The 14,016-nt window shown below is 42.4% G+C and overlaps 1 protein-coding gene across 2 annotated transcripts in view; it reads right to left on the bottom strand.

Moving 5' to 3' along the window:
- Nucleotides 1-859: 859 nt before the first annotated feature.
- brf1b (BRF1 RNA polymerase III transcription initiation factor subunit b) overlaps nt 860-14,016 on the bottom strand; it is a 68,966-nt gene continuing 55,809 nt past the window's right edge. For both annotated transcript variants that reach the window (XM_053613873.1, XM_053613874.1), the window contains exons 17-19: nt 5,242-5,293; nt 3,450-3,624; nt 860-2,014 (exon numbers count right to left, since the gene is read on the bottom strand). In XM_053613873.1, coding sequence (XP_053469848.1) covers nt 1,977-2,014; nt 3,450-3,624; nt 5,242-5,293 — 265 coding nt within the window. In that variant the 3' untranslated portion in view covers nt 860-1,976. The remainder of the gene's footprint in view (nt 2,015-3,449; nt 3,625-5,241; nt 5,294-14,016) is intronic.

Below are 14,016 nucleotides of genomic sequence, written 5' to 3' on the forward strand. Positions count from 1 at the left end.
GATGACCTTGCTTAGAGTGTTGCATGGGAATTATGGGTCGAAACCGGAGCCTGGTCTTCAGTCAGTCAGAGGGAGGGGAAGCGGAGCAGAACGTGCTGTGTTGTTTAACCCAGTCTTTGAAAAACTTGATACAGTTGAAGTGTGAAAGAGTCAGCATCTGCTAACAAATAAAATCAGACATGATTGGCAGGCAGCAGTGCTGCAGCGCCAAACCATTAGAGTGTCATATTACCAGCGGTCTCATGCTTGGAGACAGGCGGATTGACTGCATCTACTCCATGAGCACCTGCACTATGAGGGAATGAAAGGGTTTACACCATCATAATGCTACATACTCCAGCACCAGAGAGATAGACGACACCTGGACAAAACACAAAGAACACAAACTTTCAGTATTCTGTATATGCAATATAAGAATACTTTTACCTTATCCATATTCATGGAGCTAATTTGAACCTAGCGATTAAAAGAGAAATCAATGTGTTTTGCAACACTTACCAGGTGTATTTTCACGAGATGAGCTCTTTGTTTCGGGCCCCCAGGTGTACACCCTGATAATAAAATGGGAATGATGTATGGAAGTCTAAGGGACTGCGAATGTGACTCATGAAGCAAGTGATGCGAGCTGACGGTGATATCACAAGGAGAACAGAGTGCTCGCCATCTGCTGCCCTTTCACAAACGCACACACTCATGCACGTGCACACCTGAGGGTCTGTGGGTGATCTCACGTTACACACTGACAGATTTGTCAGCGGTTGCGTGTCTTCCAGATGAAGAACCGAGAAATGCGAGACCAGCATTAAAAGGCAGCCGTCATAAAACGGACTATGGCTCATGTAGAACAAAAAGACTCTTTATATGACGTCTGAAATGCTTAAGACAAACAAAAGGATTTGGAAGAGAAAAGAAAATAGCCGCCACATCATCAAATATCAAACATAATAATGAGGAACTGAACTTGTTACTGTAACAAATATTCCATTATAGGTTTGTTTTTTCTTTTATACATGAATAATAAAATCTTAACAAGTGGGTGAATACACAGTGGTTTTTTTTTTTTCCCACATGGAAATTGTAAATTTAATTACACCTAGGAATGTGTTCAGGCTACCAGCTGTTCATCACTGAGCCCTGTGAGGTTTTTCTTATGAAATTTAATAGTGATCTAAAGGGTTTCAAAGCTAACAGTAAAAAACAAAACAGCAGAATATCACAGTAACAAACACAGTGATGCATAATACATTACATCAATGTATGTCATTAAGAATTAAAAAGGAAACATTACATTTTCGTTGAAATGAAGCAAGTGACGTTACATCAATAGACACTATGTACATTTATACATATTTATACATACTGTATGTGCACTCACATGCTAACATGAGGGCCAGCTAAAACAACACAAAAATAAATCCATCCACTTTCGAGCATTTTTAAAAATGACTGCTGTCAAACTGGACACATCAGAAACAACTATTATATTATTCAGAAATGTGAATAAAATGAGGATGGTAATAAAATCCATAACTGGTCATACAAACATCACCTGAGTGGGTTTAATTCCTAAATGCTACACTGGCGGATTTTAAAGCTGCATCGCTGACATAACTAGATGCTCACCAGTTCATTGGGTTTCCTCTTAGCATGTGTATGGTTTGTTAATCAGTTTCCCCATAAGTAATTTCAGTCAAGCACATCTGCTGGATTAGCATGTGTCTAATAGTCCAAGTACACAAAATCTTCAGTCATGTGTTTCCCACGTCACACACACACACACACCCTCAGACCTACTGTCTCAGATGCTGCAAGAGTTGAACAAGTTCAATGACGCATGAATGTTCCTTCATGGTAATGACAATAGCACACATGCCCAAGTCCTGCTTTTCTCTCCCGGCTGTCTCTACACGGGAAGAAGACATCGTTCAGAGGCTGATGAAATCATGGCTTGCTTGTGGGATGACAAACACTGCGCGCTAAAAAACTTCCTCCTCTTCGGCTTCACAGCCATATTCTGGAAAAATAAGCAAAACTCCAGAATTGAATTTGAGATATTCCATCCATCCATCCATCTTCTATACTGCTTTATCCTTTTCAGGGTCACGGGGAAACCTGGAGCCTATCCCAGGGAGCATCGGGCACAAGGCGGGGTACACCCTGGACAGGGTGCCAATCCATCACAGGGCACACTCACATTCACACACACATTCATACATTACGGACACTTTAGACATGCCAATCAGCCTACCATGCATGTCTTTGGACTGGGGGAGGAAACCGGAGTACCAGGAGGAAACCCCTGCAGCACGGGGAGAACATGCAAACTCCGCACACACAGGGCCACGGTGGGAATCGAACCCCCGACCCTGGAGGTGTGAGGCGAACGTGCTAACCACTAAGCCACCGTGCGCGAATTTGAGATATTGGAATTAATAAAAAAAAAAAGGTTTATAATATAAGATTTAAAAATTGGCAGTGCTTTCTGGGTGACACGGATGGCATGCTCTGTCTCTGCTGCCAATCACAGTGGCACTAGCAATTGTGGAAATTGTATGTGGAAGGTGGCAGATAGCATTAATTATAAACATATAATACATTTTTTTAGTATGTGCAATAAATATGCTTCATTTGCACAAAAAACAACTTGGCATTAAAACTGCAATTTCACTTTAAAATAAAGTATTTATTGTTCTTTGGCTTTTATAAATTGTGTGTTGTTTTATTATGTGTTGCTTTCATACTGAGTTGCAAATATAATTTCCCACGTGTCAATAAAGTGAATTGAACTCAAATGAGCATTTTCCTCAGAATGTGTTACCCAAATTAGAAAAGGGTTTACATACTGTAAATGGCATCGAATGTTCTCTTATTTTCTTTTCAGATTTACAGATTAATAACCGTGCTCTATATGCTCCCTATTCAAGAACTGGTGATGTGCTTTTGCCTATTTAAATCCACTGGCCAAAGTGAGTTTGCAGGCGTATAGTTGACTGTCAAATGTCTCTGTTAGAGAAATTATGACGGAAACCAACCAAGGGAGTCCTTAATCTTGCCTTGATCTTGGTTTTTATTTAGACTTCTTGAACCTTTGACCTTGGCTTTGTCTATCAATTTGTCTTGGACTCAACAAAGGTGGTCTTGACTACAGCCCTGGGATCTATGCATTAAAGACAATGTGTGGCAAGTGAAATAAAGACGACGCTGCCTGCTATCATAAATGGTGAAGATCTTCATAAGTACTCACATAATCTACTGATTATACATACAGTCAGTTGTTTGTTTAAAATGTATTTCTATCATTTAAATCTATTTAAACAATCCACCAACACTGACTTATATACATAGAAACTACCTTAAATATTTCATTCAATCTGGAAATTGAACTAACAGCCATTTTGATCATTAACTGTAACTTCATCACTGCTGAACCCTTTGTTGCTTATACTTACCGTTCCCTCCCATAAGCTTCATAGCACTGACACAGGGCTCTTCCACCTCTTCGTCCTCCTCTTCCTCAGTGGGCTCCTCATACGTCACCGGGCCACTCTCTATGACTAGAGGAGAAGTAGGGGCAGGGGGAGTCTCAGGGGTCACTGGAGGCAGCATCACAGCATTGGGTACAATCTAAAAATTACAGGAAAGAGAATAACTTACAGTATGTTGATTTTTTGACATGCTTGTATTGACCTTCAACAAACCTTGCATTAATCAATGATGGGCTGAGGCCAATTTTATTCGGCGCTCTGAGAAAACATTCACTAAAATCAATGATGGCAAGCAAGTCAGCAATTGTGTAGAAAAGAAACGAATGAGGGGAAACTGGATCGCTGCCAATTATGTGGTATATATGTATTCATTATTGACTACTTCAATATCCATAAGGGACAGTAGAGAAAAACACAGAGACAGGGTAGGGGAAAAAAAAAAAACAGAGAGAAAGTTATAGAAAGAAAAAAAAAAAGTATTTGTGAGAGAGGAATCACTGCCTGGGGATGCGAGAGACCTAATTAATGAATAATGTTGTAGAACAGTAAAGATGAGTGGTGAAGTATAAGCTAATTATAGCTGGCATATATGATATGAGGGTTGTCTCTAGGCAGTCTCTCTATAGGATTGGTAGCGACAGCAGGGTTCTGCTTCAGAAGCGGCCCCTCCGCTGACCTCAAAGAGAGCATGTCGCTCTGCAACGGGTCCGACCCCGACTGAGTTAACCCTAACTTGGATCAATCAAACAGAGAAGCTTGGCAGCTATGGAATCTCTGGGACTCGTTAAATCGAACATGAAAAGAATGTGCATGGCAAATAATCTAGGTAAATAATTTAGACACTAAAATGAAACAAATGTGAAAGTGTAAACTCTGCACTACATGTACTCTTATATGTTGCAGCATGGCCCTGCTGACATTTTCTCCCATTGTGTACAGGCATATCGCTGTGACAAAGTTGACATGACAACTTCAAGAAACACTGTAATAAATATCTTTGAGAGCTTCTCATAGTGAGTCACACTGCATTTACATTTTCCCCCTAGACCTTTCCTTGTGAAGGAAAGAGCAGTCAGATAAATGCTCATGATTGTTTGTTGATGGTGACTCCTTTCCAATTCCCTCACAGGAACACATGCAGTTATGTAACACCAATTCATTTTGCTGTCTCTCTTCCGCCAATCAGAGCAGCCACTCCACAGCAACCAGGACAGGACCAGGAGGTTGCCTAGCGACGGCCCAGTTGACCCCCGCCAGCATTCTGTGTATGTGTGTGTGTGTGTGTGTGTGTGTGTGTGTGTGTGTGTGCTCTTTCTCTATGCCTGCACAAACCTCTCCCCCATTTCTCCCTCTCATTCTATCTCTCTCACAGCACAGCGTCAGACTTAAATACAGGTTAAGCAGATCCTAATCTGACTGTGCTCAGATGCACTAAAAGTGTCAAAACAGCAAATCGTTCAATCAATCAATCAATCAATCAAACCACGACAGTAGATCCTGGCTTCGGAATAAATATGAATTCCAAATAAAGTGCCACATGATTACTGAGAGCGATGCTGCACAGGACTCTGGGGCTATGGGTGTTGGTTATCATTTTAATTCCGTGATTAGCTGCTAAAATAAAAATAAACTACCTCTATAACAGAATATAGGACATGTCCTTATAAACGAATTGACAATTTAGTATTTGCTTTGTATTGTATAGTGAAACTGATTAAACCTCATGTCCGTACTAGCAGTCTGAATAGTTCCTCACCTGTGTCGCTGCTCTTTTCTTCTTGGGATTTGACGATATAAGGGGGCGGAGCCTGAAAAAGTGCAAAGATAAAAACGTATCGTTAACACATTCTTACAGAGTGAGATTCACATCTACAGGGTTAAATTTGTTTCAGTTTAAAACCACTCTGCTCCACCTGTTCCATCCACTCTGTCACAGGTAGAAGTACATATTTCAAATCACAATCACACAGCTGCACACACGTTTTGCAAAGAGATAATAACTGCGAAACATCCCACGGAAACAGATAACCCCGGTAGAAACTTCCAGATTCCGTCCCACTTCGGACTGAATGCATGAAATAACCAGAGCCACGGTGGATTCAGTTTCTCATCACCGGGAGTGCACTCCTCTTCAAAACTAAGTTAAGCATTCCGTCTCATCCCTCGCCTCCTCCTGCACTGCAGATTATTCAAGCCTGGCACTTTGTTAAGCCCAAGAGCTGCACCACTGGGTGAAAAGACACCCCCAGCACTGATGAAATACTTAGCTTACATCTGCCAGGAATCGGATTTCGACATCAAACATCCTGCTCTATTTAAGGTTAATATTAAAGAGACTGTTTTGAAAAGTTAATTAGCCCTGAGGGAGAAGAGAAGCAGGAAATGACGGAACAATCTGGAGAAAATGACCTTGATGTGTGCCTGTGCTGCTCCTGTGTGTGTGCAGAGCGGAGAGATCTTGAGAGGCTCCAGAAGAGAACGTACAATTTACGTCTCATTTGGAACAGTCCAAATACATGAAGCCTAAATAGAAGTAGACTAGATTTGTAGAGCAAAACAATAGTAGTCGGTAGTGCAAGTCTGAAAATCGAATTTAAAGCAGCAGTGGTGGAAAGAATCGTACTGTGAACTTCAGAAAATTTACATTTAAATGAAAGAGAAGTGTAAAGTGCCCCTGGACCAATTTAATATATGTTTAAATGTCACGCATAATTAAGGAATACACACCACCGTCATCTACACACATGTCCCTTTCACACATGAAACAAAACCAATGGAAATGAAACAGTCATTAACTACGAAGGGGTCAAATGTGAATGGAAGTGAGAACTGAACTCCTGCGATGGGGCAATCAGCCGCACTTTGACCTCGTACCAGTTTCTGAAAAATTATGATGCAAGCAGAATGATGCCTGATGCATTACTGGGAAAAGGATGGCATGTTGGTTACTAGTTATCCGATGACACACTGATACATTTTAATACAACTGATTAAAAACATTAGCTTGTAGCAAGAGACGGAGGATAAGCCTAAAATCAACAATGAAGGGGAAAGGGATGCCTCTGCCGCCATCAAGTCTCGTCCTTCAGGTTACTAATTTGTATTCATGAAATATCCTAAAAATATACTTCAAACAGGAAGGAAGCTATTGAGAAAAAAAGATATATTTCAGTCATCTGACCTTGCCGTGTCTTCGACCCTGTTTGGGTCAATTCCAAACGCTAACCAGTTTGGTTACCAGTAACCATCTGCTGGTTACAATGGCAATTTCATATACATCATACAAACACTCAAGCACTCGTTCTTGAGCTCGCGGATAGATGGACGGACGGATGGACAGACAACCAAAACATGCCTCCACCACCTCCTGGTGAAGAAATAAATCAGTCCGTCCAGGATTTTGCGAGTGCAGAAATGAACGCAAACTCAAGGAAACTCCAGAATATTCGGTGGAGCTTGCAATTTTTCAACATTACCACAGATTTTGCGAAGATTCCTCTGCCAAGATGCGTCATGTGATGTCATCACAACGCGCGTTCAGCCAAAACCCTCTTTAATTCACGTGCGTCTAACATGAGTACAGTTAAAAGTACTGTACACGGGCGGCTGTGGCTCAGGTGGTAGAGCGGGTTGTCCACTAACCATAGGGTTAGCGGTTCGATTCCTGGTCCACGTGACTCCACATGCCGAAGTGTCCTTGGGAAAGACGCTGAACCCCAAGTTGCTCCCGATGGCACGTTAGCGCCTTGCATGGCAACTCTGCTACCATTGGTGTGTGTGTGAGTGTGTGAGTGTGTGTGTGAATGGGTGAATGGATTCGAGTAGTTTGCCACAAAAAAAGCACAAAATAAACTGCGAAATCCTGTATGGATTGAGAAATTTCAGGACAATATTTGTCTGGCAAATGAACAACACAGTACACAATGCAGTCATTTATGAGTCAGTCACCTGCAGACTCATAGCGAATGGCGTAATTATAGAAAAACCACAGGAGATATGCTAGCCCATTAAAAGCATTGTATGCAGGATTTGTTATAGCCAGCATCCTATGTAACGGGATAACACAAAGCCCAAACATTAGCAGTATACCAACAATTTTCCTGATTTGGAGTGTCAAAATAAAAAATGGCCACATGCCATATCCATCTCTCTTCATTTACTCACGTCCCAACAACAGCGTAAGCCTGGGCGGTGACTGGGCCTCCCTGCTGAGCTCTCCCAGAAGACTTGCGAGAGTGCTTTCCTGGCTGATAAACGAAAGTGCCAGTAATTAATCAGCTTAAGGAGAGGAGGAGGATGACGAGATGTAGACTGAGGGCTTGCTGCTTGCCGAGCAGAGGGCCTTCCATTTCCTTGTGATTCATTAAGCGAGGCAGCTCGCACCAGCCATCTGCCAGATACAAGGCAAGCTAAGTCTGGCCTGCTTTGGCCAAGGCTACTCTGTGAAGTGCTACTGGTGTGTGGAACTCTGGCACTGATCCCTACAGTAACGGTGGCTTTAAGGTTACCCAACACAATACCGCAAAACTCTCAGACTGAGGATCTGGACCCTATAGCGGGCTGCGACTAACACAATTACCAGCGTGAGCGAGCGACAGCAGGCAGTTGGCCTCTGGGCAGAATGTGGAGAATAGCTATCGACTGCTTCTGCTCAGAGGGAGTCAGAAGTGTATACAGTCTCTTAGCACTGGGCTTGTGAGATAGCCCATGAAGAAGTAAATGGGAGTATCACTCAAATGCACTGGGCATTACAAAGGAGTGGAAAGGCTAAGAGATTGCTTTTAATCATTTTTCTAGTGACCTTCCATTCCATAGAGCAAGGCAATGAAGGAAGAATCGACAACAATCCACAGATTCATAATGGGATCTGAAAAAGCTTGAAAATCAGTGAGAGCATCTGCCAATGCACTCAAACTCTGATTACTGTAATTTACCTCATTTTAAAATTAAATTCTCCAAACACATCTGTGGTTACCGAGAATAACTTCATATACAATGACATCTATGTAGTGTGTTAATCTTTCATTCGACCAGAACGTCGCTTTTAAAGAAGCGCACTGTCATAAAAAAAAAAAGGCCTTTTGTTTCAAAAGGAAAATTATCTGAAGTGAAAATCAGTTCAACGGATACAATAGTGGTCCTTAAGGTCTCGTTATATACCTTAGTGGTGTTCCTTTAGAATTACATTCCTCTTAAGAAAATGTATAAAACACGCAACACCAGTGAATGTACCTTAAACCTCTAGTTTATACCTTAAACCTATCATCCTGTCAAGTAGGGGTCTTCCATATGAGCCGTCAGGAGTTGGCCTGCGAGCACTGGGATTGACAAACAGGGATTTGGCCGATGTATGTCTGCTGATAATAGCAGGATCGTTATAATGCTACGCTCTATATAAAAGTAAAGCGTTGGAGTTAACTAAAGGTATTCTCATTGCCAATTATGACCTGCCTCAAGCGGTGATTACCTTATACGGCAAAGCCACTAGCGCCTCTGTGGAGGCGCCGCAAGTCACAAAGGACCTACCATTTCCAAGGACAGAGACTTGATAACATGATGTAAAATAGCCAGAATTATTTTAAGAATTAAATTGAGGAATAGACATGGCTGGTGAGCTCAGTAAAACAAACAAACAAACAAAAAAAAACCACAGCAACCACCCAGTATCCAGCAAATGTTCTTTTATGTGCTTAATGGAGCGAGGCCACAGAAGCAATATGTTTGTTCGGGGAGCACAAAGCCATCATAATTCTTGAGAAATAAAAGAGTTGTGTTTAGATGGCATCTTGAGGTGAGGCTCTAAATGTGACTACTGAACTCTGACCCTTCACCGTACACGCTTTCTATTGTTGTGGTTTTTTATTGTCTTGTGCCGGCAGGGTTTGGCTAGGGCTGAGCACATCCGCACGTGAGCTCCCACAATCCCTGTGGGCTGGCAGCTCACACAAAACAGAGCCAACTAGGAGTGACATCCCATATAGCACCCTTTGCCAGCTCCCATGCGGCGGTCTGCTATGTGTATTTTTTTTTTTTTTGTCAGTGTGGATGCATTAACAACATTTGAGCTAGGTGTGAATGACAGTGGAGTGTGAAGGACACCTTGGCAAATCAGAGTTTGTCAGAATGTTCTTGTGAAGCATGCAAAGGTCACGCTAAAGGAAAACCTTGTTTAATTCAACTTCTAAGTCTCGCACTGCACTTTTATAAAGTATTATATTCATTAGATAATTAGCAGGTCGACATCGATTTCAGTTCAAAGACGGTCTCTACTATAGGGAGAGGGTTCAATCCACTTTTCACATAAAAGACCACGAAGATCTAATGGATTATCTTTGCTCAACAAAGTCGGTGAGAATTCCACATGGGTCCGCTAAACACTCACATGTTATCCAATGTAATGCCAGGAAAGCCCCACACTAAAAACATTATGCAGCATAAGACATCACATGCAACCGATAAAACATAAAATGTGAGTAAAAATAAAAACAACTTCACCAATGACAAATTACAGTGACCAGATTGAGAGCCTATACTATTCACAAAGAGAATATCTTATGTGTCGGGTCCATGACTTAGTCTGTGTTGCATCGGGTTAGCCACAGACAGTGCTGAATGCTTGCTTGCTTGCTGGGCCGCCCTGGTGAGGGGAGGGGGGAGGAGGTGGGGGTGGACCAACCTGATGCCAGGCTGCCTGCCTGCTCCCACCCCAAGACAGATGGCAAATGAGCTGGTTAATGGAATGGAAATCACGCAAGATATATTTATCCACTTAACAATCAATCCCCATGTTGCCATATCATCAATAATGTTCCATACGGCGCCAGATACAGTGAGACACAGCGAGAGAAAGCAAAATGACAAAGAACTAAACACACTAAGCAATCATTTATTAGCTCTGTATACAACCATCTTACAGAATATAGACTTACAAATGAGTAGGCGCCTCCATATTTTCTCCATGCAGCAAAGAAAGTTTAATTGAAGTTCAGTATAAATGAAATAACATCTTCCTTCTACATCCTCTTTGCCAGTCTTGTGTCACATTAGCCCCAAAGCAGACATTAATATTTCAGTCACTCAGCCAACTCTATAGTAATATAGAAGTTCATGGTCGTTGTAGAGGGAAGATTCAAGATCAAACTCTTCTGAACTTGTGGGCTTTGTAGGTAGACAAACACTTTTAAGTGGCTCTCGCTGTGAGCTGAGAAAGCTTGACACAGCTGCAACGGTTTTTGTGGATGAGCTCTGTACTCCTGCAGGGCCCATTTTGCCAGCCAGTCAATAAGGCATGTCAATGAACCCTGACAAGGGGAAGTAATAATTCTGTTGATCCAATATTGCATGTCAGTTGAGACTGCATGAATACAGAATACAAAATACTAAATGCAGACTGAAGGAGAACCTAAAATAGCAGATCTTATTTCCTTAAGGGGGACAGTGTTTAAGCGATAGTAGCGGACCATTCTGAAACATGAGGCTTCAATCAAATAAATGACTAGGCTGGAACCCCAACTGATAAGAATATATTAAATCACATGTGCTATTGCTCTAGCTTGATCCGTAGTATGTGTTTCTATCTTTTGTTAGCTGCTGGTTGCTATGGTTTCCCTGCTATTCAACAAGCTAGTGCCATAAAGCCCCATAAACACCATAGCTAGAACAAAATGTATGCTAAACACCTAGTTTGACCACAATTCAGACGTCTCCCTGCACAAATGGGATATCTCGCTCATTGTAATCTTAGATTACAATTCTAATGTATTCATGCTAACATATATTAGAATTGTACTAATGGGTGAATATGTGTGTATACTCATATATTGTTTTCATGCAGTGCATCACTACCAGTGTTGAGCTGAAAACAAAGTTCTTCACAATTTCTGCTGTTTACTGAACAGGCTTGAAGTGTTCAACATACCAAAAGACAACACCGAATATCAACAGCATATCTAGCACTTCAAACCCTCTAGCAGCTTCGAGAATACCATCAGCCGAAAGTAGGAACAAATATACGGTACTAAAATATGCAGAAGTTCAGAAAATAGGTTTTGAAGGTTGGAGTTGGTGGGGTGTCATATCATCCTTTCTCACTCCCATCACTGGTCACATCACTCCACTTCTCACATGCATGGAGGTAAATGTCTGTGCTTCAACTTCGCATCGTGATAAACGCTTGGCCTCCTGTGGCTATAGCTCTCCAAATCTTATTACAATGAATGCTTTCTGGCCGTATTGTCACGTCGCTGCTGGTGTGAATGCAGAATAATAATAATAACACATCAAACATATCTGACTGAGCATTTCAGGAGAACCCAGCAGAGACCAGTAACGCCATGTTTTGCATGCTACAGGAAGGCTCTTTCAGATAAGCAGAGCAGGATATAATGGAATTCCCATGAGCCCCTGCTCAGGACACACCCATGTGATATATGCGATATAGCAAGCGAACGCAGCCATCATATCTTTCCCACAGCAAGAGTCGTCTGGCTTGACTAAAACATAATAAAGGTCAATCATGAGTAAGTCAAAAGGTACTGTACTTTGCACTGTGGAAATAGTAGGACTGGATGGGACAGTCTTCAGACATAGATCACTGATCACACTCACACCACACACACATAGAGAAGGAGATGGGAGCTTAAAGCACCTAAGCGGACCAAAGAAAGCTCGCTTACATAGCATGAAGTCATTAAACATTCAGCTCGCACCCTCAGTTCCTGTGAGATGAAAAAAGATACTGGAAGGACGCATACATTAAGAGTTGGGTGAGTTCCACACCTCCTGGTGTAAAGACAGCTTATCACACGTCCTGCAGACCACTGAGGAAACCCCCCCCAGGGCCTGGAGGCTGAAGGGGGATGCTTGGCGGGCGGGATCCAGGGCAGAGAGGGAAGAAGTGATTATCCTCCTGCTATCTTCCTCTCCAGTGGTTCAGCAGGAAGGAAGTACAGGGGGTTGTCCTCCACTGTTATGACTGTGCTTGGTTCATACCTCTGCAAACTCAATTTTCTTAAAGGATGCCTTCTGTGTGAAATGGGCAGACTGTGACCCTATGGTGCCAACCTCACCATACAGGCATGGACATTATGAAGTAAGACATGGTTTAGAGCAAGATATATACTTATGGAATATTTAAAAATAATAACTACGACTCTAAATTCTAAATCTTACCAACATTTCGTTATTTCATTCATCTTCGGTAACTTCTGCATCCTGGTTATGAACGTAGGAAATCCGGAGCCTAGCCCAGGAACACTGGGCACAAGGTGGGGATATACCCTGGCACCACTGCCATCACAGGGCACATTTCATTAACCTAATCTATTTATCCAATTTCCGTCCATTTTCGGCTGGCACAGCATCCGACATGTTCCCAGATGAATCAAAGTGATATTTGACATGTAAATTTGACATGTGCTGACCAAAGTGTATTATTTTTGCTTGAGCTCTGTTTGCGCCACTCTGTTGGCGTGAGATGAATGAACGCACCACATCATGTGCACTTCAAGCGTGCAGACTGCATCTGGTGTAGTGCTTTACACTTGACTAAACTGACAATGTTAACCGTTGGCACGATTTGCACTTGAATCAAATCAAAGTACCAATCTAGGTTGTATATTACAGCCAAGATGCACACTTTCATTACCCAGACTTCGATAAGCTGCAGTGTGACACAAACCAAACCTTCTAAGCAGGCGTTGTGAGTGTAGACCGCCTAATCTTACACAGTGATTCATAGAGGCATTGTTCAATGTGTAAAAAATGAACCCATGTACTATCTTTTCCTCTTTGAAGCATGGTAAAAGTTGGATCGTTAGAAATCTGGACCCTGAAAATGGCTTCCCCTGCCAAAAAAGACTGAGAACCACCGCTCCTCAATCACTCACTGACACACAGACTGTATATTCACAAGCATGTACTGTGGAGGTTGTTTGAACCCCCCTGCCTTCTAGTGAACAAAACAGTGTGGGGGAGTAAATATGCCCTAAACTGATCACACAAAGAATCTGACATGGTGCAGGGTGGCTGTAAAGGAAGTACCAATTTTCTCTTCGTGTGTGGCTGTGCAGCTTGGTAACAGCTCTCGCTGTCATCATGATGCACTTTGTTGCATCCGGTCAGAACGACAACGGAACCCAAAGAGTGGGAGAGTTCAGAGGATCTTTCTTGCCACCTCCGCACATGTCAGCGAGCGTACACATTCTTGATGCCACCAGGAGACATAAGCCTCCATTAACAGACAAGGTCTAGTCTGGCTTAGTGGAGAAGCGAGTGGGAGAGGGCTCCTGCTGAGACAGCTTGAGCAATGTGAAATGTGACTGACTCAACCTCCCTCAGCACCTAAAGAGCAGATGGAAAAGCAAGGCGAGAAAGCTCAAAGGGTTTACAAGACGGCCTGTCGGTGCTACAGTGCTAACTGTTCACCATGCGCCTAACCTGCTGTTGAACCGAGCCATTTAATTTCTGCTGTGCAGAGGAGGAATACGTGCTTGAAATTGAATCACATAAGTGGAAGCAAAAAAAAAAAAGA

Source organism: Ictalurus furcatus, chromosome 25 (genome assembly GCF_023375685.1).
Source record: "Ictalurus furcatus strain D&B chromosome 25, Billie_1.0, whole genome shotgun sequence".
Taxonomy (NCBI): domain Eukaryota; kingdom Metazoa; phylum Chordata; class Actinopteri; order Siluriformes; family Ictaluridae; genus Ictalurus; species Ictalurus furcatus.